At 44.9% G+C, this 24,120-nt stretch overlaps 2 protein-coding genes across 3 annotated transcripts in view; one reads left to right on the forward strand and one right to left on the reverse strand.

Annotated features, from left to right (window-relative positions):
• Positions 1-24,120, forward strand: part of DOCK1 (dedicator of cytokinesis 1) — a 540,104-nt gene that overhangs the window by 256,992 nt on the left and 258,992 nt on the right. The gene's annotated exons all lie outside the window — the stretch shown is intronic.
• The window catches only part of INSYN2A (inhibitory synaptic factor 2A), a 73,054-nt gene that overhangs the window by 47,219 nt on the left and 1,715 nt on the right, over positions 1-24,120 (reverse strand). The window contains exon 2 of the mRNA XM_049855217.1: positions 644-1,829. Coding sequence (XP_049711174.1) covers positions 644-1,824 — 1,181 coding nt within the window. The 5' untranslated portion in view covers positions 1,825-1,829. The remainder of the gene's footprint in view (positions 1-643; positions 1,830-24,120) is intronic.

The raw sequence follows: 24,120 nt of genomic DNA on the forward strand, positions 1-24,120 counted from the left end.
GAAGCACCTGGTGAATTCGAACTGCCGACCTTTTGGTTAGCAGCCACAGATCCTTGTCATAGGCAGGTAGGAATTCTCTAGGGGTTGGGCATTGCTGGATGGAGTACTAGGCAAACAGAGAAACACACTGTCTGTTGTACCCAACCTTAGACAACCCTGAGTATCCGAGTTATTCCAATTATCTATTATAAAACAGATCAGCATGTACTTTTTAAAAACCCCATCAGAATTTTCTCTTTTCTCTTCCATAATATGATTCTTAAGAGGCAAATGGCTTTTGATTTAGATTAGAGATCTTGGATTGGCATACTTGGTGTTTATCATCAGTATCATAAACTTTTAGTCCTAGTAGATTTAGAGAAAAAGGCAAAATCCATCAATTCATTCAAAATATAGGTGCAGTTTTGAATTCAAGGCCAGACAGGTAAATACTAACCAACACGTATACTTGAAGGTGAGTAAGCAGTGAAGTCTAGCTGTTAAAATGAATGGTTACCCCTTTCTGCCTTGCTGTGTCTTTTGACTCTAGCAAGGGCCCAGAAGGTCTGGCTTTAGTCTTTATTGGCTTGGGTTTTCCAGCCTCTAGACAGACCCAAGGGTGGTGAACCTGCCAAGCTTCATAAACAAGTGTGAGCATACATACCCTTCCCGCTGAGCCTCTCCTTTTTCCAACTCCTGAATGACCCCCAAGAGCACTTTGATGGTTTCTTGACTTGAACTGATCAAGTTCTCCATCATCTGAAGCTGTGCTTTCAGGTCCACCACTTCCGTGTGAGGCACAATTTGTTGGTATTCTTCGCCAGCAGCCAGCGCCGTCTGACCAGGCTGGGTCTCCTCCCTGGCAGGGAGCTGAGTCTGCAGGGACGGCTCGCCACATTCAGGGGACGGGCACTGTGCGGGGGGCAGGCAGGCCAGCGCGGCGCCTGGGGGGGCCTGCAGTCCATTGAGTTGCGCAGCTCTCCTGTGCTCCTCGTCCGCTGGGCAGAGGGACCACTCACTGGTGGCCATGGAGACGGACAAGACCGGCTCAGGGGCCTGTGTGCCGGGGGCAGGCGCGTACACTGCGGCCACCTCCGTCTTAAACACCCTCCCGTGGGCCGCTGGGGCGCGCTCCTCGGCTTCCGGTGGCCCTCGGTCACGCTTTGCTCTCCCATGCAACTGGGAATCTGCGTCTTCCGAAGGAGCCCAAGCCACATGCTGGAGAGGGGTGTCTCGACAACTGTGCAAATCGAGGTCTTGACAAGGCTCGGGGCAGTTGAGGCCCGAAGGCCGGTCCACCGCGTTCATGTGTTCACTTGAGTGGAACACCAAGGCCGCCGTCTGAACCCGGGCCACCCCACAGGGCCCGGCCTCCCCGGGGGCCTTCCCCTCGCCCTTCTCCTTTGCATCAAGGAGAAACCCGTTGTTCTGACTTTTAAAGGGATCTGCGCCTGGGAAGCTCTTGAGGCCCCCCTTCTTGCGGTCCAGGGGGAAGGTCTGGTAGCACTTCTTGAGGTCCGGGGAGGTCTGCACACCTGTGCTCCTGGTGACGTTGGGGATGGACCTGCGGGCGGGCACGGTCATGTACTTGCGATAGGCCGCTTTGTGCGACACGGGTTTGGCCTCCTGCCGCTCTCCCTGCGGTCCCGTGGAGAGCTGTGTGTCCCTCTGCTCGTTCTGTGCCTCGCAGATATCCTTAAACCGCACCTGCAGCGCTTTGTTCCGCTTTTTAATCTGCCGATTAGGGTCCAGGGCATATTTCATCTCCAGGGCCAGCGAGGCAGCCGGTTCCACTTCAGTCTCGGAAGCAGTGAGCGCACCTTTGCCGGATTCCTTACTGACCATGATTCCTGCAAGCAGAACATCAACAGAGATGTCAGCGCTCGGACACGCACGCAAACTCAGGCTGCAGGAGCTTTTAGCCAACACGTGCTTCCTCATTGTTTTTATGCAGGTGAGGTCGGCCTTTCTGTGCACAGAAATCAGAGAATTGCTAGCAGGCATAGCTTGAAATGAACCTCAGATATTAAAGCCTGCCTGCTTCTCCGCGTGGGATACAGTTGTCTTTCTTTTGATAGTAATACATGTTTCCCCATTAGACAAACCTGCTTGACTCTATTCATTTAGATGCCCAATGATGCCACGTTTTCTGCTTGGCACATAACTGTCTTCTACACATGTCTCCACCATAAGGGCAGATGGTTTACTAAATACAACTGATCTGGTTTGGGTTTTTACTATTTTTTGAGGATGATGTGATTAACCTATTATTGGAATTCAAGAGAATTGCTGTTTTTGCTCTTAAAAACTTACTGCAGTGAGATTCTGGATCCTGAGCAGATAAGTGTGGAATACCCTAAGGTGAGGGACTGAAGTGAATCTGTTTTACGTCAGCCATGCGGGCGCTATGGAACCATCAGTCTCCTCTGAGCAAATGCCATACAGGAGAGAGCTCTGAGGTAGCCTTGCTTCTCATGGCTTAACGCCGGCCAGGAAAAGAACTTGGGTTTCCCTGCATCTCCAAAGGCAGCCTTAGCAACTCTTTTCTTTGATTCAGTGGAGAACGGTATTTGAAAATACTTAAAAAAAAAAAAAAGAAATGATTCATTCTAGAATCAAGTTTTGTGTTTTGATCGCAACCGCTGGAAAGAAAAACAATGGTGGTTGTTTCCGTGCTTAAATCTGAAAGAAAATAAAATCACAAGGCTTTATGTTAATCATGCATAATTCATGGGCTGAATTATTAAATGCAGTAAAAAGATGCAGGTGGCCCATGGTTCCTCTGGGGAATACCCGGGGGGTAAAATGCCTGTGTGTTATTAGGCAAATTCACAGCTGTTTATTCCACATGGAAGAACTTTCTTGAGGGCTGAACTTAAAGCAAGAAAATAGAGTTAAGCATGTTGCTTGTGAGTTATCGCGTGCTATTTTTCCTTGTGTTTGAGAAGGAAACAGGAGGGAGGAGCCGTGGGTCTGCAGGGCTCTGGGTTTGGAGCACGGTGCCCGACAGGCAAGGTCACAGGCGTGCACCGGTCGCACAGGCTCAGCTACACTGCTCAGCCTAGCTGTGACGGACATGTGACCTGTCATGGGGGAGCCTGAGAGCCCAGCTCCGAGACCTCTGGGGACACTTGTCTGGAAATGCCACTAGAGCAGTGAGACACATCGCTCCTAACTGTAGAGTTAGTGGGTCTGGTATCAGGTGCTCTGCTGGTATACCTATGGAGTACTGTTTTTCCAGGTGCCCCAAAGTTCAGTGCCATGTTCCCTGTTTCAAGGAGGAAACGTTCAGAGAAGTTATTTTGCTCTTCCAAGATCACACAGCAGATAAGAGGTACAGGCAGGAGCAGGATCCTGATCTCCCTGACCCTAAGTCCCTGCTCTTCCTGGTAGACCCAGGTGTCCAACAAACAGGCAGGACACCTCCCGCATCCTCGGTTCTTATTGCTCTAGCAGTGCAGGCCAAGGGGGAGGGCAGTTGAGAGGAGGGGAAGAGAGAACACCCGACAGCCCCCATCTGAGAGTGTGTCATATGACCACAGACACCTCCCTGTGGTCTGGAGACTGCTAACCTTCCCTCCACGTCTCAGGCCAGCCTGGTCCTACACTTTGCTGGCCTACACTAGTGTTTACCGAATGAGAGAGAAAAATCAAGTACTTCATAAATTTGGCTGTAAGTTACTGACTGGTAACCATGTTTGCATTGATAGAGTGGCTGTAACAATGGGCTCAAACATAGCAGTGATTGTGCGGATGGCACAGGTTTCCTTCTGTTATACATCTCTAACTAGACAACAGCCATGTTAAGTCCCTAGGCGGTACAAATGGTTATTGTGGCTGTCTGTTAACCTAAAAGTTGGAGTTCAAGTCTACCCAGAGGTGCCTTAGAAGAAAGGCCTGGGGATCTACTTCTGAAAAATTAGCCATTGAAAACCCTGTGGAGCACAGTTCTAATTCTGACACACATGACGTCGCCAGGAGTCGGACTGACTTGACAGCGACTGGTACCGGCTTAACCATGTTCGAGGACAACAAAAAATAATCTCTGGAGAATTTTATTTAGGTTACACCAGCGTTTCTCAACCTCGGCACTGCTGACATTTTGGGCTGGGTAGCTCTTTGTGGTGGGGGCTGGCCTGTGCATTACAGGACTTTTAGCAGCATCCCTGGCCTCTACACGCTAAATGCCAGTAGCACCGACCCCTCCAATGTGACAAACAAAAATGTCAGCGCTGTTGTTGTTAGGTGCCGTCGAGTCAGTTCTGAATCATAGCGACCCTATATGACAGAGTAGAACCTGCCTCATAGGGTTTCCAAGGAGCAGTTGGTGAATCTGAACTGCCGACCTCTTGGTTTGCAGCCGAGCTCTTAACCACTGTGCCACTAGGGCTCCAAAAAAATGTCAGTAGACAGTGGTAACTGTCCCCTGGGGTGGGGGTGGAGGGGCACAACCACCTCCCAGTGAGAAGCACCAGATGAGACCTCTCACCCAGGATGGTAAGGCTGCTGTCAGGCTATCTGAGAGTGTCCTGAGAGGCCAGGCTTCAGATAGAAAACAAAGTGAAAGAACAAGAGTAGACTCGGTATTCTACCCGACAGAGGTATGAACAGGTCGGGAGCCCACCCGCCCTGAAGCTCCAGTCTAGAAAATTCCTGCTCTGTGCTGAGCCAACAGAGAGGCAAGCCCCAACTCCCATGAAGAGCCTGTGTATCCTCCAAGAAAATCATCAGGAACAGTCACATCCAGAGGTAATCTGGAGAAGACAGAGAGCAAGCCTTCTTTTGTCTTTGGTGGTTTACCAGGCACCAGGGGTATTTGGAGACCTTTGTAACAAGTGTGGATTTGAAGCTGAGAAAACTGGGTGCATTGGGGCGGGGGGGGCGGGGGGGAAGGTAAAAGGAAAACAATAGACTAGAGATGTGTTGATGTCCTTGGCTCTGTTTTGGACGAACTAGATTATGGGTGTTGGGGGCACCTGGCCATATTTGCTAAGGATAGATAATATGTACCCTTTTAGAGACACTTATCCCAATAGGTTAAGAAGATGCACACCAAAGGACTTGGTGTGGGAAAAGTATGGGAGACGGTGGGGGTATAATAAGAAAATTAAATCTTAACCCTGCTTCTTTCCTCACGTTCCTTCTTTAACTGCCTTTGTGGTCCAGGTATGTCATGACGTACCATGCCGGCATTCCGTGGAAGACCTTCAGACTAGGGAAAATTTGAAAGAGAGCATTTTTACCAAAAGCAATTTACTAGTAATTTTTCAGCCTTTTCTCTGCCACTACTGAAAAATGTGTGCCTGAATAAGTTTGTCCTACCACGCCATTCATCATCACGATTTGCCAGGAACTGCACTGAAATAATTTTCCTACATCAATCTGCTGGTTTGGAAAAATATTCTGAGTCTTGGACCCAAAACAAATCAGAAGAATTAATTGCCAGTGGCAAAATCATAAAAAATAACAATAACTCTAATCTCTTCTCTGTTTTACCAGGAGTTGCTAAGTATATAAAAATCATTTCTTTATTATTAGACATAGTGATAATACATGGGATTTTAAGTCAGTTGAGTTTTTTTTTGTTGTTGTTCTTGACTTAATTTTTCTTTTTTTTCAGTACATAGTAGTAATTGAGTTTTTCTGATTCCACAGATAAGAAAGTCACCAAGGAATTTTTTTTTATTTGACTTAACTTATTTTAGCTTCAGAAGAGGATATGAGTTCCTTTTTTTCTTTTTTTTGGTTTGTTTTTTTTAATAATATTTTATTGAGGTTTTGGTGAAAGTTTATACAACAAGTTAGGTTACCATTTGACAATTTTCACACAAATTGTTCAGTGGCATTAGTTAGTTACATTTATCACAATCTGTCAACATTCCCTTTTTTTTTTTTGAAGATTTCCTACACGTACAATTTAGTGCCATTGATTACAGTCTTCAAGTTGTGCAACTATTCTCACCCTCCTTTTCTGAGTTGTTCCTCCCCCATTAACAAAAACTCATCGCCCTCTAAGGTTCCCGTCTGATCATCGGAGTTGCTGTTATCCCTTTGATCCCACATAGATAGTTTTTAAAAGAGCATAATACTCAAGGCAGACCTTTTTTTACTAGATAAGCTAAACTGTTGTTTGGTTTTAGGAAGACTTCAGTGGATGTTTTCCATTTAAGGTACAAAGATTATCTCAGGGCAATAGTTTCAGGGGTTCAGCCACCCTCCATGGCTCCAGGAAGTCTGGAGTCCATTAGAATTTGAAATTCTGTCCTGCATAGTCCCCCTTTTGATCAGAATTCTTCTATGGAATCTTTGACCAAAATGTTCAGTATTGGTAGCCAGGCACCATCTATCTCTTCTGGTCTCATGGCAAATAAGGCAGTTGTTCTTGGAGGCAATTAGCCACACATTCTATATCCTCCTCCTGTTCCTGACTGCCCTTCTTCCTCTGTTGCTCCATGTGAATAGAGGCCAATTACTGTGCTTTGAAAGCTACTTAAAACTTTTTAAGACCCCAGGCACTATACAACGAACTAGGAGATAGAACAGAAGCACTAAAGATGATATTAGGCCAATTAACTGGGATGTCCCATGACACCATGATCCTAAACCTCCAAACCAAGGAACCAAATCCCACGAGGTATTTGGTTGTACATAAGCAGCCTCAGCAACTCTCTTTTTTTGTTGTTGTTGTAAATATATCTATCACATGACTTTTCCCAATTAAACTTTTTACAGGTATACAGCTTATTAACAGCAATTATAACAATTGGCTGTGTTACCCTACCCTTAATTAATGCAATTTTTCCATCACCGTTAACTCCCCTCCCCCTCCACTAGTAGTAAAGTTTGGTCTCTATACATTTGCCTTTTCTTGTCTTTTTACATAAGTGAGGTCATACAATATTTGTCCTTTTGTGATTGGCTTATTTCACTCAGCATAATGTCTTCAAGCTCCACCCATACTGTAGCATGTATCAAGACTTCATTTCTTCTATTTGCTGAGTAGTATTCCATTATATGTATGTATTATATTTTGTTTATCCATTTGTCTATTGATGGGCATTTCGGTTGTTTCTACATTTGGCCATTGTGAAGAGTGCTGCAATAAACAGTGGTATACAAGTCTCTTTTTGAGTCCCTGCTTTTAATACCTAGAAGTGGAATTGCTGGGTCATATGGTAGCTCTATTTTTAGTTTTTTGAGGATCAGCCACACTGTTCTCCACAACAGCTGTACTATTTTGCATTCCCATCCACAATGGATAAAGGTTCAGATTTCCCCACATCCTGGCTAACATTTGTTACTTTCTGTTTTCTTCATCTTAGCTAGGGTAGTGGGAGTGAAATGGTATCTCATTGTGGTTTTGAATTGCATTTCTCTGATGGCTAATGATGCTAAGCATATTTTCATGGGTTTGGTGGCCATTTGAATGTCTTCTTTGGTGAAATGTCTATTCAAGTCCTTTGCCCATTTTATGATTGGGTTATCTGTCTTTTTGCTGTGAAGTTGTTGACATTTTATATATATTTTGGTTATTGGATTCTTGTTGGACATGTGGTTTCTGAAGATATTCTCCCAAGTCGGTAGCTTGTCTTTTCACTTTTATGGTAAAGTATTTTGATGAACAAAGGTTTTTAATTTTTATGAGGTCCCATTTATTTATTCTGTGTTTTGCGGCTTGTGGCTTTGTTATTATATTAGGCAATGCATTGTTGAAAGCTAGGCCTGACAGCATTTCCCCTGCTTGTTGATATGAGTTCCTTTTGATTGGTGGGAACATCATATAGAGATTTAGAATGGAATTTTCCTGGACATTAAAAATTAATTTCATATTAAAGTGGACACATCTTTCCAGAGTGTTTATTGACTGTTTATTGATGGGATCAAGTTCGTAATGATTAACCATCAACAAAATGATTTTGTCGTGAATTTAATTTGGGCATCTACAAAAGACTGTCCGTGAGATAAGTGGAAGCTCCTGTACCCTCATACATCCATCTACTCCTTTATCCCTTCATTTAGCAAACATATGTCATGCATTTCAATGTCCTCACCAAGTGGCCCAAAACAAAACAAAAAACCAACTACCCCCAAAACAACCCAAACCAATTGCCCTCAGGGAGATTCCGACTCATGGGGACTCCATGCGTTTCAGAGTAGAATTGTGCTCCCTTGGGTTTTTAATGGGGTTTTGGGGGGAGTAGATCAGCAGGCCTTTCTTCTCAGGCCCCTCTGGGTGGTCTCGAACTTCCAGTCCTGCAGTTAGTAGCCAAGCACGTTAAGCGTTTGCAGCACCCTGGGACTGCATGTAATGATTACCATCAATAAAGTGATTTTTATCACAAAAGGAATTTGGACGATCTACAGAAAACTGTCCAGGAGACAGATGGGAACACCTTACATGTTCATTCATCCACCCCCTCCATTCCTTCATTCAGTAAACACGTGTAACGTACATCTCTGTCTCCACCAAAGGATAGCATTTTCCTGAGATCTTCAGGTGCTTTTTCCCATTTGACCCTCACAATAGCCTTATGGGGAGGCACTGTTTTTTTTCTCTTTTTGGTCACTTGTTCAGTGTCACACAGCTAGTGGGGATGGCACCCTGAATCCCATTAAAGCTCATGCACTAAACTGCTACCCCTGACTCAGGGAATCTGTAACCTGAAGTGACCCATGATAAGCTTCAAAAAGCATGCAATAGCTGAAGCTGGCCTGAGCAATTCCCTTGGCCTGTCCCCCGGCAAAGTGGGGTTCTGGTTATGCCTAGGACCTGTAGGCAGGTCCCAGGAACACCGCCCTGGGGCATGGTCTGGGGCGCACCTCCAGTTCTGCACCAAGCATGCAACCGCAGTGGCATTTGCAGGCACACTGCCTTGGCAGGATCCCCCGAGAAAGAGAACATGGACTCTGGTTCTGGGAGATAATCTCTTGCCTCTCAGGCAGCAAGAGTTCATGAAGTGTATTTTTCCCAAGAAAACTGGGTTTCAGAATTCACTGGACTGTGCTGGGTGGAGATGAAAATGGCTCGTCATGATTGTGTCCGTCTGGCTCCCGGAGAGCGAGATGTCGAGGAGCTGTTTGGAATATAAATGTCTTAATTACCCTCAAATTAAATTTCATAATCAAATGTGAGTGGTAAATATATAAACCCTGTATTTTTAGATTAGCGATGAAGCGTCGTCTCTGCATGCTGCTTTAAATTAATCGCATGTATAAAAACATGCCTTTGAACTTAAAAAGAGTGAAAAATGGCAGCAACTAAAAGCCGAACAATAGGTGTATGGTTACGTAAATCATGGCGTGCATCCACTCTGTGCGGCCGTTGAAGTGATAATTATAAAGATTATTTAGTTTTACAGGAAAGCACTTAGGAACTTATGGTAAGCGAGAGAATGCAGCCTACTCAATTAGACTGGAAGAAAATGAGCAAAAATCGTAGTCGTTGTGGTGTTAAAGACAGTGCATTTTGAGAGATGTATCTTCCCTTCCATTTTGCAAATCTTTTGACGGTGAGGGGCAATGCTGTATGCTGTTCTGACAGTTAGTAAAACACAGGGCAAAGTCAAGCCCCACCTCAGGCAGAACCACAGGAGCAGGGGTCTGGACACTATACACAATTGTGTCAAAATAAGAAAAACTTTGGGTAAGGTGCCCAGAGGTCAACTGTTATAGTTTTGAGAATGCTTCAAATAAAGACAATGAGTTTCAAAGTAATGATAGGGTGTGTGTGTGTACACATATTGTTGTTAGCTGCCATTGAGTCAGCCCCAGACTCATGGTGACCCCATGCAGAATGCACAATGGAACAAAATGGTACTCAGTTCTGCACCACCCCACGATCGGCTGCAGGTCGGACCACGGTGATCCATAGGGTTTGCACTGGCTGATTTTCAGAAGCAGATCCCCAGGCCTTTCTTCCTAGTCCATCTTAGCCTGGAAGCTTCGCCGAAACCTGCTCGGCATCATAGCAGCATGCAAGCCTCCACTGACAGAGGTGAATTTGCTTGAGGTCCCTTGGTGGGGAGTCAAACCCCGGTCTCTGGCATGGAAGGCGAGCATTCTACCACTGAGCCACCACTGTTCTCATGCATATACGTCTCCCTATATACATATGTATACAGATGTGTGTAGGGAGAGACAGTGTTGTTTAGCAGAACATATGTCAATATGTGATACACTCACTCTTCGGATGGAAGTTGCCCTCTGTTATAACTAGAAATAAAATGATTTGACCTATAATCTGCATTTATCTTCTGGAGGAAACCTTTGTAGGGGTCTCATTGGCTGACAAGAGGGAATCTCAACTGGATCATCTCCCTTCTTAAAATTTCTGTGCGGATTTAGAAGTTTCCTGTTCGGCCCTGTGTTGTGATAGGTATGCATGGCGTGATTGACTGGGAGTAGCCATGTTGAGTAGAGTTGACCCGTCCAGGTCCTCTCCTGGTGTCCACCCAGCCGTGGATACAGCAGAAACACCAGGCAGGCAAGCCAGTGCGTCTGGGGAGGGAATACAGGTTATTATTGGCTTTTCTCATGGCCTTTCTGCTGGTAAGATACCTTGAATTCAAACAGGGTGGCTGAAATTCAAGATTAATTGGGTCAGCATTTGACTCTATATGCTGAGGGAATGCCTGGACATTAGGCTACTCAGAATAGTAGAGTGGTGACAATTAACATACCAGCCTTTCCCACGCAGCTTCCTTCCCAGAGGGAAAGGGAAGTCAGGCAGAGTCTCACCCACGTGATGAGCTCATTTGTGTCGTGAAATAGTTAACATGAAGACCTGTTTTTAGGCACTTTTGATTCTTCAAAAATGGCAGTCCTCTTTTCCTCAGGGCAGAGCTAACTGCTATGGATTTTGGACTCTGCCTTAGTTAGATTCATTATCCAGTTTAATTTCCTTTAATGATATTTCTCCAGACATTTGTTCTCTTCTTCAGAAGTCATTGATTAAGAGGACTAGAAGGGGTGAGGGAATGAATGCAGAGACCCTTCTGAGATGTCACGGTGGTGCTGCGGCGGGGAGGTGCCTACACGCATGCCGTCTGTTGCTTTGTGGGATCGGATGGCCGGTCCAGTTGGACGTAGGGAGAAGGGACACTCATGGGGCTTCAACACAGCTTTGATGCAGGAGGAAAAATAAAAAAGTTCCATGTGGCGCTCCAGCTGATCCATAGCTCTGATTTTAGAAAACACATTTTAGCCAACAAAAACTTCTGATTACCTTACATTGACCACGTAGGGTGAATCCCCTGTTGCCACATGGACTCATTCTGGCCGGGTTCTCATGAGTGAGGAAGAAGGCCGTGAACTCCTTCTTCAGATCTGGTGTTGAGATTTTAGAAGAATCAGAAACAGGTTCTCCTGGACGGATCAAACTTAATGTTTCATTTATGTTTCACTATTTATTTTAGTTCTTTGGTTTTCAGCTTATACTGGCATTCCTTTTGCTCATCCTTAGTACAAATGGAATCTAAATTAGCAGCCATGAATTAGCAAAATTTTATGATGATGTTGAAATTCAACTGAAAAAGTCCCTCCTTCAAATGAGATTCTACTTCAGTGTAAAAAATGAACTTTATTTGTGGTAATTAGCTATCCTAACTGATAATGGCTGGAGAGAGTTCAGTAAGCTGGCTCCTACAAGTCACCAAAGTCATCTGTAAGATCAGTAAAAGGAACGGAGAGTCCCTGCTCCTCTCCTCCCCCATCAGCATGACAATTTCAAAGAACATTAGCTATACAGTCTGTAGTGCTGAGCATAGCTCATGCATTCATTTCAGTTATTTTAGAAAAAAAACTAAAATCCCTTTTGTCACAGGGTCCCTTTTCCCTAGAGGTTGTTGTTAGCCGCCATCACGTTGACCCCATGCACAGGGAACAAAATGCTGCCTGGTCTTGCACCATCCGCATGATCAGTCCCAGACTGGACCTTTGTGATCCCCAGATGAATGGTGGCTGCACGTGAAGTACATTGGCTGGGAATCAATCCCAGGTCTCCTACAATGTCCCTATTTTCCCTATAGTTCTATGTAATTAAGCAAGAATCAACTGGATGTGTGGGACACATCAGAGGTTGAAGTTGGTAGATCGCTGGACAGGTGGCCCCTCTTACTCAAACTTTATGGGAATCCACTCCCATTAAAATCTGTAGCTACTGGAATAGACTCTGGAAGGGCTTTGCTGTATTGATTAGCTATGCTGAATCCATAAGTTGTTTACTAAGTGGCATGATTTGACTTATACCTGAAATTAAAACCGGAACATTGACTTTTCCAAAAATGATCTCATGTCAGAGGAGTATGTTTTCCCTGCTGCGTCTCTGGGCATGATCTCAGGACACCATACTGGCACATCCAGGCCAGGGTTTCTACTCGGAGGTAACCAGTCACTACAACTGCAATCATTTAGAGTTGAGGATGCAATCTGTCTTTCTGGCAAGGCCAGGCAAGTGCCCAACTATTACCATCAAAAGGGATCCCCCTTGTACCGTTCATCATAGCACCTCTCTGGTGTTTCCTCGGCCTAGCCCAACCCTAGGCTTTGGAAGGTCTTGGATTCACCACAGAGGTAGCTAAGCCAAGAGAGGAAGGGAAGGAGGCACATTTCTTGTAATCGGCTTCTATTTATAAGCTGACAGCAAAACGTAGAGGAACTACTGTCCTCGGAGCTTACGTAAACAATCCTGAATGAAAGGCTCAAGAGGTAGTTTTTGTGGTCTTCCAAGACCTTATGCATTTTGTAGTTCATGGTCTAGTGTGGAATGACTGTGTTTGAACTCTTGAGCCTTTCCTCTGATTCTTGGGCTAAAGGATGCGCAGGGGTGGTTTAATCTAGAGGGGAAAGAAAGAACATGAATGAAGGCCTACAGACAAAGTGGGGATGGGGTGGGGTGGGGAGCCTCTTCTCTCCTTCCCTGAATAATAATAGCAAGGGGTCTCGGGAAAAATGCATCGCTCTGAGGACAGGTGTTGTCCGTCTGGACACAACTTAGGCTGCGCACAGGGAGTGTGTACAATGATTGCTTGGAATATGGAAACTCATGGAATGTTCCTAGCAGCAAGTGTTAGTCTTCACTGCAGGTACACTTCAGGTGATACACTGGCGTTCAGAATCAAAATGTCATTGTGGAGGAAAAAGAGAAAACACAATGTGTGCTGTACACTTTAAACTATGACCCCCAAAGGGCGGTTGCATGTTATTCCAAAAAGTAAAGTCTGTCGTTGTTGTTCTTGGGGGCCCTGGAGTCAATTCTGACTTGTAGTGACCCCATGTGACAGAGCGCAACTACCCCATAGGGTTTGCTAGGCTGTAATCTTTATGGGAGCAGATAGCCAGGTCTTCTCCTATGGAGCTGCTGGGTGGATTTGAACTGCCAACCTATTGGTTAGCAGCTGAGTGCTTAACTGCTGTACCACCAGGGCTCCAAAGAAAGTCTGTCTCTCATCGGTCCTGGTATTACAGTAGTCCCCCCTTATCCACGGTTTTGCTCTCTGCGGTCTGAAAATGTTAAATGAGTAGAGTGGTAAAATCTCGAGCTGTCCAGCTCTGTCCTGCCCAGGACCACATTCACATAACTTTTATTACAGTATATTGTTATACTTGCCCTATTTTATTATTGTTGTTAATCTGTTACTCTACCTAATTTAACCTAATTTAAAAATTAAACTTTATCATAGGCACATATGTATGTATGTATAGGATGAAACATAGTATATAAGGTTCGGTACTATCTACAGTTTCAGGCATCTACTTGCAGGGGGGATCTTGGAACATATCCCCCTCGGATAAGGTGGGTTGGGGAGGCTACTGCCACTTCAGCCTGTTCTTTACATCCTCCTTGTCCAACAGGTATTGTGACTTCTGTCTTTTCCACACCTAATAATAAGTAGCTTTTTTTTTTTTTTTTTTAATATGAAGCCGTATCCTTTCCTGCACAGTTCTGTTCTGGAGTTTTAAAAGGTTTAATCCGTTGTGGATGAAAAGCCTTGCAGCATTTCTGGCAATCTGAGAAGGACTCGGGGTCAAAGGTCTTTTGCAGGCGACAATTTGATGCGGAGTAACAAGGCCCTGGGGTGGTTTGACCTCACCCCAGAAACCCCGCTACTGTGCCCACGTCTCCTGAGCTTGGAGCAGGAGGTGGTGCGAGTATTCGCAGGAAGACAGAGCTTGGCTGGAACGGCCGCAGACCAGGCCCCAGGTTAGAGTCTTGCCGGCTCCCTCCCGCTCCCTCTGGCTCCCTCCAGCTCCCTCTGGCTCCCTCCAGCTCCCTCTGGCTCCTTCCGCCTCCCTCTGGCTCCCTCCATACCTTTATCATCAGGGAGCAGGAGCAGATGCTGCCAGCGCTTTCCCGATTCATTCCTACAATTTCTGTGATTAATTTCCATGTACAGTCACCACCAGGCCCACTGACTGTTGTTTTTCCTTCCTGTTGCTTCTCCTATCAATTTTTCCTTCCCACGGGCACAGTTCCCACCCTGACCTTTGGCCTTCTTGCCCCTGCTGCCCTGGCCTCTCCACCGCCAGCCCTTCAGGCCTGTAGATCCCATCTCCCAGCACACATGGCCCTCCTCTCTGCAGATGCATCCAGCAGGCCCAGTTTGGTAAAAAAAAAAATGTACACTTCCAAAAAGCAAGTCTAAGCCACTTTTTTTTTTTTTTTTTTTTGATAGGGGAGGGTTCTCTATAATCTTTCCCCAGGGGACATTGGTGGTACAATGGTTAAGTGCTCAGCTACTAACCTAAAGGGAGCTAAGTGCTAAGAGAGTGTTCCCTCTTCCCTGGGGAGTCAGCACAGGCTTTCCCTGGAGGCCTACAAGAGTGGCCTATAGGATAGGCTATCCAATTTTCTTTGTCATGTGTGGTCATATGGACTAGGTCATTCTGAGCAGCTCCCATTCCCTGCACTCAACCAGCCTTCAAATACTCAGTGATTGGTTTAACAATATAATGACATGTATCACAGACTCCTTACAGCTGAAGACTTACCCCTGAGATGTTAAGAAGCCTTAGGATGGGTATACATTATCAGTGGCTTCCAAGGATCCTTTATGTATTACCTGGATCCTTGGATTAGGTGGAACTTGGCTGTATTCTGAGATGTGGGTAGAAATTAGATGAGTGGCTGGAGAAGGGAGGGAGTTTTATCAGTGTAAGTCATGCTGTGTCCCAAGATTTTTTATCTTTTGAACTTTGGCATAACTGTCGTGATAAACCCTGGTGGCACAGTGGTTAAGTGCTATGGCTGCTAACCAAAAGGTCCGCAGTTCGAATCTACCAGGCACTCCTTTGGAACTCTATGGCACAGTTCTGCAATGCCCTATAGGGTCACTATGAGTCAGAATCAGCTCGGCTGCAATGGGTTTGGTTTTATACTATCACTTAAAAAAATTTTTTTTGTACTGATGGAGGAGAGAAAGATGGCACACACACTTACAAAACTGAGTAGGTGGTTACAGAAATGGCGCGTATTATATATTTAGCCATGAAGTACATCCAGGTCCTTACTATATATATTTGTTGTAGTAAACGTGGCCTGCTAGGGAATATCGGTAGGTTTGCTCTTAGATTATGCAGCTTTCTTCTTTGGATTGGGATGTGACAGTGGCAAGATAAATTAAGAACTTAATTAAAAAAATCTCAGGAGTTATAACTTATAAAAATTTCATGGCGTGGAAACTTTGCTAAACTCAGTCTTCTTACACTGGTTTTTGCTATAAAGGAGGAGCTGTTGACTTTGGGGGTGAAGCGGGATCAGTAGAGGTTCCAGGACATGACACTGGGTCTCCCTGGCTCAGACGTGTTTGTGTTTTGGCCCAAAGGTTTCTCCTTACTTTGAACTGAGAACACTGAATATAAAATGAGACTCAGTAAGTGAAATCAATACTTCAAAATATACTTATAAATATCCTTTCCTGGAGAAGGACATCATGCCTGGTAGAGAGTTCACAAAAAAAAGAGGAAGACCCTCAACAAGATGGGTTGACACAGTGGCTGCAACAACGGGCTCACACATAACAATCATGAGGATGGCACAGGACCGGGCAACACTTTGTTCCATTCTGTGTGGGGTTTCTGTAAGTCAGAACCAACTCAATGGTACCTAACAACAACTACACTGTCACTGTCAATGAAGGTGAAAGCAAAGAGGAAGGGGAAGGGAAATGGGGAAATATGAAGAGAGAGAGAATAGGAGGCGAACAGTGAGTGCCTGACAGACAGATGGACAGACACAGAGGTGGTCCTCAGGAAAGTCCTTCCAGGTAACCTCTACTACCTCCTGCTTGCTGACTGCAGAACGGAGGCTCAAAGAGTTTTCAGGCCTTGACAGTATTGTGGAGCCATACTGCCAGCTTCTTTTCTTCGTCCTCCTCTCCAGACAGAACTGGGTGATGTGTCCTGGATCAACACAAACTCCAGGCGAGGGCAGGCTGCAAAGAAGGCAGGCCCACACACGGTTTTCCTGGCCTAGGACGCACATAACACATACTAAGCTCAAGTGTTGGACATAATGAATAGTCACATTTTAAGTTTGTGTTTCAGAGTTTCACTTCTAGCTTTCAGTCTCTGTGGCACCTCCTTGGAGCAGATGTCCTCTTACTTCACAAGGATTGTGGGAAAGGGGAGGCGAGAAAAGACAGGAACATGTGGGCTCAAGGGTGGAAGCTTGTGCTGTGGTGAGTAACCAGTACTGATAACCTCCGCAAGGTTCTCTGCCAACAGCAGAATCCTAAATTTTTTTTTTTTTTAGAGAGGAAAACACAAGTCTTCCCAGAGCCTCAAATGACCTTTCTGTACTTTGGCTTTCGTTGAGTTTTGGAGGAGGGTGTAGGTGTTGAAAAAAATGGAACCTTTTCCAAGTTATTTGTATGAAGAGCATTGCCAGGCAGGTTGAAGGGAAGGTGATCCAAGGTGCGGCTCTGTCCTACCTGGAAGGAGGAGAACATGCATTTCCCTCCGGGTTTATGCCCTGAGCCTGGCTCTCTAGAACGTCACACTTGTAGGCCAGGAAGTTAAGCCATCAAAAAAAGGAAGAAGAGAGAAAGAGACCCAAGATCCTGGTAAATCAGAATTTCTGGGGGATGGAAACAGGGAGGTCATATTTTTAAAAACAACCACCACCCCCTCAGATAATTTTAATAATGCATCCATGATCAAGAACCCCTGGCCTACTTATTTTGTTGTTGTTTTTGCTTGTTTTGTTTTGACCTCCCCTTCCTCCTTGTCCTGTTCTGTTTCCTGCTGTATCCTCAAAGCTGAGAACAGTATCTGCTACAGAAAGGTACAGATAAATATTTATTGAATGAGTAGGTGAAGGGGTGGATGGTCCAGGGAAGGAGGGAGTACTGGTTACCTTCCATTTTTTTTCTAGAATGATGCTAGGACTCAGCCAGGCAGTGGGGTGATGAGCAGCAGTGCCCTTTCCAAGGCTTTGCTCCACCTTGCTAGTGGGTCAGCAGTCCTGGTGGGCTCATATCCCACAGAGGAGACATGAGTGGCCAGCCATCATCATGGTTTAAAATACTGGTCTTTCCCAATGTGGCCTGATTATCAAATGACAGATTCCAAGTAAACTGTTACTGGACAGGCCCCTCACAAGAGTACGGCATATTCACACGTTTGCTCTTGATGTTTCTTGTTGGGGATCCAAACATCTATAACGCTGTCCCTTCCAAGGAATTGATGGCCTTGCACCTCTTCTCCACCATGATCTGGGGGTTGAGGTCAGTTGCTAGTACACTGCAAGTCTGTTCGGTGGGCGATTTACTTCAGGATTCTCTATGTAGGATTTTATAAAATGGTGGTGGTGGTGGGGGTGGGGGTGGGGGTGATGGGGTCTTCAAGGCCGTCTGTGTGTCACGCTCACATTCTACAAAGCTTTCTTGACATGATCATTGCAGGCTGTGTAATATCACATGGTGCTTAAGGCCTGGGGCTTAGAGACTGTGCCTGGTTTTCAGCTCTGGCCCTTCCACTAATTAGCTGAGAATTCTGAGCAAGTCTGGCAAGTAAAAGTCATACTAAGAGCTAATACCTATGTCATGCTCACAGTGGGCTAGGTGCTACTCTGTGCTTCATAGATGTCCAGACATTCTGCAGACAGCCTCGGGAGCAGAACCTACCACTGTTGTAAAGGAGAGGAAGCTGGATACTGACAGGTGCACCACGTGCCCGTGGCTACACCTGCAGGAACTGGCGGGGCTGGAGGTGCCAACGCCGCCAGTCTCTGCAGCCGGTCTCTCATGGCCTCCCCATGCTCCTCACCAAGCACGTAGTCCTGGTGATGCTGCTGCACGTGATACAGAGGATGCTGTCAGGGACAGTGCACCAGAGCACGTTGGGGTGGATGACAGTGGATACATCACTGGAGGTAAACAAGCATGAGGAAGAGATGCCTGGAAGGTTTCAGCCTCTAGTATTTCAGTATTTTGAATTCGTGTGATGGTCCTAGGTTTTAACTCTAAAGCTGGGCACCCCAGTGGTCAGTTCCACTGTCTCTTTAGATCTAGAGTTAGAATTGAGATTTTAATAATTACTAGACATGAATTGCCACCACCCACTTGTAAGTTCATCATACTGTGGTGGCTTGCATGTTGCTGTGATGCTGGAAGTTAATTCACTGGTATTTCAAATACCAGCAGGTTCACCATGGTAAGCAGGTTTCAGCAGAGCTCAGGCTAAGGCAGACTAGGAAGAAAGGCCTGGCAATCTACTTCTAAAAATCAGTCAACAAAAATCCTATGGATTACAACAGAATATTGTGTGACTTGCTTGCCTTGGACACGCCATCAGGAGGGACTGATCGCTGGAGGAGGACGTCAGGTTTAGTAAAGTCGAAGTGGAGAGCCAATGAAGGCAAGGGAAACCCTCCATAAGGTGGAGTGACACAGTGGCCGCTAACGATGTACTCAAGTATACGTACAATCTGAAGATGGCACGAGATTGGGCAGTGTCCTCTTCTGCTGTACGTGGGGTTGCCACGAGTGGGAGCAGCCCCGATGACAGCTAACAACAGGAGTGAATTGAGAGCCAGGAGCTTGGGATTATGGCCTAGTCTCTGTCGTCACTCAGTAGTGACCCTGCCCTGTGGCCCATGGGTGTCAACCCTCCAGACAAAACCTGGGTGATAGTTTCATAGATCCTGTGTTCCAACCATCCCTCAGTCTACCCCTGAGTATCTTTGTCGCATTAGCAAATCTGATAGATGTAATAAGTAGAGCTATACCCAGAGGAGGGTGAATATTATATACAGAGACCAATATAAATAAGAACAGAGCAAATTAAACAAGGATGTAAAATACTTAGTGAAACATCTAGCGAACTTAACTACCATTAAAACAAACACATACAACAGATAATTGAGAAAAATCATTATCATCGGGCTCTTAAATGGACCGAGAAGTCAAATGAAAAATACGGCTTCAAAGTAAGAAACTTGTCTTTCTCGGCATTTCTTTAATGTCCAACTTCTCTGCGTGCGTGTGAGGCACACCGGGAACTCTTCTTCGGTCGGAATCCAGACCGTGTTATCAGAGCTCTGCAGGTCTCCAGCACTTGCTTAATAAGACACCGTGGTCTTTTGTGCCGCATGATTTCAACAAGGAGAAGAGGGGAAAAGCTACTTCTCCATCACTTCAGTATTGATGAAAAAGAAGAGATGAATTGATGTCTGGCAGGGAAATCAATGAGGTTGATGTCGCGAAGTCCAGTTGAGATGGTGGGTCAAGGCTGAGAGACGGCCGTCTTCTGTTCCCCAGACCTGGGCCAGTGAACCTGCCAGTATTTGGTAGAGCTCTAATGAAAATGCCTTTGAACCTCAAATGTCAGCATCGGGGATATAAAAGCATTTAATCTGTCTGATGGAGGCGAGTTGGTTTTCTCCCTTCTACTTTGCTTCTTTCTACTCCAGGACTAGATCATTAAATTCAAACACATCCTTCCTTTGAAAACTCAACTTCCACCCAAGTGAATGTTTCCAGATGGAAATTCTCAAGTTGAGTTTGGTGGCAGAAAAACCTAATCCTTCGGATCTTTATTACTAGTTTTTAATAAACACTGCATGACAGAATGTGGGGTTCAACGATGGCAGTCTTCCTCTTCATGGTTTCTCATGACATCGCCTTTCAATTCTGACTATAAAAGAATACAACTTGAAATGGAAGCAGATAATTATTTCCCAACTGGGATTCCCTGAATTTCTACCAAAACCACCATTTACATTTATCATTAATAGCCTCATTAAATATTTATTAAGCACCTGTTTCTATATAGTACCACTCTTACTGGTGTAAGATTTCTTTGTGTTGTGAATCCCTTGATCATTTTTTTCTTATTTTAAAGTGCATCTCATGGAAGTTCTACGGAGGAACAGATGACAAATAACTCATTTTTTAAAATAACATTTCTAGTTTGAAATTCCAATGCAAAGTTTCTAATAGTAATCCCATCATCTTCCCCCAGAAGTTTCTGGCTCCCTGACTTTCCACAAATACCACCCATCTCCTTGTCTGCCTCAGCAGCCACCTTTGGCCCCTTCTTCACCAGGTACCAAGTTATAAAGACTTGTCACCTGGGTGTTTCTCTAATAGCCGTCCCCTTATCTCCATCCAGTGCCACCTTTCACTCTTGGTACCAGTTAATTCTCAGCCGTGACACCCTCTGAGTTGGTCTCCAGTTCTGCTTCTCTGGTTTATCCCCATAGATCAAGACTTAACCTGAAAACATGCCCCGGCCTTATGCTCTTGCCCACTGAAGTGAATGACTGGTCACCTGCCCATGAACAGAGACCTCTCCTATTCTGCTGGTTCCCCTCAAGCTGGCTTCCCCTTGCCTCTGCACCCCAATACCTAAACCTTTGCAAAGACTTCTCTTGGTCCCCCACCCAAATCTCCTGCTCTGAGCATCTTTTGCTTTTGCTTGAGCCCCAGATCCTCTGCATGCCTGGCCCAGGAGTCCCTCTGAACCTTCACCTCCCAAGCCGGCCAGCACGTTACTGTCTATTGGAGCGTCCAAAGCACGTGGTTTGCCTTTTCCTGATCTTACCTCCCGTGTGTCTTTCCAGTGCCTGCCATCCCTTCTCCCCCTCCTCGACTTGAACTTCTGGAGGACTTATTGGATCTTCTAGCACCTTACACAGTACCTTGCCCACTGCCGCTACTGCTCAGTAAATTTCCACGAATCAGAAGTCCTTTCTGATCAAAGCCATCTGCTTAGGAATCTACCTTCCCTGTGCCTGCCCCATTTTAAGAGCCCAGGTTTTATGGTTCTACTGCATTTCCAAGGATGTTAAAATTGCTTACTACAAGAGTAAGCAGATCTCATGAAGCAAATGCATGGATAATATAAAGTGTTCAGATCTAATCACTCAGTAGATATGGGGAAAGACTAAAAAAAAAAAAAGAACAGCTGACAAACACAGGATACATCCAGGGTCATTCCCTTGGAATGACTTGGAAGTACAGACCTTGGGTTCCATTAACGTGGGCAATGGATGGGATGTCCCCCCATCACATGGTGGGTCCTGAACAGAGCAGCTGAAAAGTCAGAGATGTCCGACTATCAGCTTCCCTTTCTTCCCCTCCTTCCTACAGCACTGAGGAGGAGAGCCAGCCACTTGTATTTGCAAGGCTGCTTGTAGTGTCGTCAGCATTCCTAGACCTCCTCCTTGTGTCTCTCGCATGCTGTAGTTTACTGCATTTCATTTTATGCCCAGGGCTAGATTATCAAGGATTGAACTGGAATTTTCTGTAGTAACTGCAACATAAACTTCGACCTGCATTTGGACATGCTGTTGATGATTTTTTTCAAAAGTGTCTTCACTGCTGTATTGGCCACGATGGTGCAACTCATGTGAATGAACGCTGCATGGAGGTAAAGCTCTCTGGTCTTTTCTTCCCCAAACTTCCAAACAGCAGGATGACGTGGTAATACAGGCAGCATGACTATGAGTGTAGGCTACTGTGAATAATCAGTCCAGTGCGCTAGGAAGCAATAGCCACAAAGGAAGATTCTGGGGGGTAGTTCTTGCCCAGTCCCTTTGAAATACGGTATTGGCCAAATGGTTTATAGAGCAATTTAAAAACATGAATTCGTCTTGTCCCTTATATCTGGTTTTCTATTTCTAAGTTAATTTTCTCTCAGTTCCAATTAGAGCTGGGAATATGTACTCAGCAGAAAGATACAGAGCTCTACCAGGTTAGAGCGTCTTGTTTTTATTTAGATCAGCGGGTTGTCACTTGATAATATCTTTGTACACCACAAAGTCCCTCTACTCATTTGTTTGTTGGAATAACGTCTGATGTACATATGACCCAAACTCATACCAAATATCCCAGTCACTTACAGCAGAGAGGCCTCTGAAAGAGGTTATATTAAAACATGACTTTAGACCCAGGATATGTCCCTGAACTTCTGATTTTTCTTAAACTAAGAGGGAAGATTCTTGGTTGCCTGGAGATACCTTAGCATCTCCAGGATCTGGGACAGATAGGTTACCATGTGTGGTCCAGAGGTTCTAACCTCCACTTCGTATGGCTCACTGCTCAATGTGAGACCTCTTCTAAACAACTTGTTTATATGAATCCATCCCAGGTTTCCACAGTTTGGCACCAAATCTCTTTTCTGCTCTTCATATTTAAAAAAAAAAAAAAAGATTTTTCAAGAAATAAACTGATTAAAAGTTAGGAAGTCTGGCTACTTTGATGCCATCGGTTAGCTCCAATATTAGAGAAAGACTTAACCAAATGTTTGCATGCGAATTTCACAGTAATGGAAGTGTTGTCATGAAATATCAGTCATATTAAATTCTGCTTTAAAATATTTAAGTCACTCCATAATGTCATGAAATATTAAAATCAAATATGTGAAGAGACTTAAGAGGGTCTGCTTCATAAATTATGTCAGCTAATTTGGGATCGGGCAGGGCAGGTTTCCGTGGAATTGCGGTGGGTAAGGAGCCTGGCTGTTTCACATTAATGAAGGAAGAATTTAAAATCACTCGGAGGAGGCTTTATGAGCTCACATTTCTGGAATGAGTGTGGTCTGCCCCCATGTGCATCATTTGTGGGATCACCCAAGCTTTTTGTGTGCCCCTGATTGGATATACAGCAGCCTTGACCTGCCCCTGCCCAGCTGTTTGGTGGGGGACCTAGAGCTCCAAAGAAATGCTCCTGGTAAACGCGTCTTTCCCCCCTACACTGATGCCTGCCAGTAGGGCTGCCACCTGGGGACATATCTGTGCTCATCCCTTTATTATTCTCTGAGAAGCAGGCTTTTCTCAACCTACGTTATCTGTTTCTTCTTGCAAGAGACTCCAGCCATTAGCTGTTGGTCTAAATGAGACGGCCATAGGTTGGAGCAAACTCGAGAACAGAGTCTCCCTAAGTGAATGAGTCTGTCCATTCTCTCTGCTTTGACCCTCTATTCCTTCTGAGAACCAGTTTTCATGTTCTGCCAGCTTATCTCAATGTGCAGGTGGCCTCCTGCTAGACTGATGCCTTTCTTGCACAAGCCTTTTTTTTTTTTTTTTCTCATTTTCATTTTTCCCTAAAGACAAAAACTCTCCATCCTGCCATGGGGAATGCAATTGGGGGAAAATAGAGAAGCCCCCAATGTAAATAAACTCATACTCAGCTTTGCATGGCGCTTTCTGAAAGCTCTTTGTGAAGACGTACAGCCCTCCAGCTTCTGCCTTATGAACCTGTTTGTTAACTGGCAATTGTGTCTCTAAGCAGGATAATGGGTCTGATTTAAGTAAAAGCTCAAAATCTTAACCACAATAATAAAAATTAAAGTCCTGACAACTGTAGTAAGTTTAAAGGCATACTTTGGTTTTCAAGGGCATCCTGTCTTAAGTAAAAAAAAAGTAGAGGTCTTTAATTTAGCTAAAGAAATTAAACTGGATCATTCTGTCTTTAAGGAAATGTTGAATTTTGTTACGTGAAGAAAAGCTAAAACTTGATTTTGCTGATATAATTTATGCAAAATCACGCAATTAGTGATAACTGTGCTAGACATTTTTTCCAAATGCGCCTTTAATAAAACCATCATGAGTAGCAGTGCCATCTAACGTAAGTAGTAAACATGGATAGTAAATTATTAATATCTGGTGAGGCATGCAGATGGCAGAACTTCCATTTTTCC

The sequence above is a fragment of the Elephas maximus genome, chromosome 16 (assembly GCF_024166365.1).
Source record: "Elephas maximus indicus isolate mEleMax1 chromosome 16, mEleMax1 primary haplotype, whole genome shotgun sequence".
In the NCBI taxonomy this organism is placed as follows: Eukaryota; Metazoa; Chordata; class Mammalia; order Proboscidea; family Elephantidae; genus Elephas; species Elephas maximus.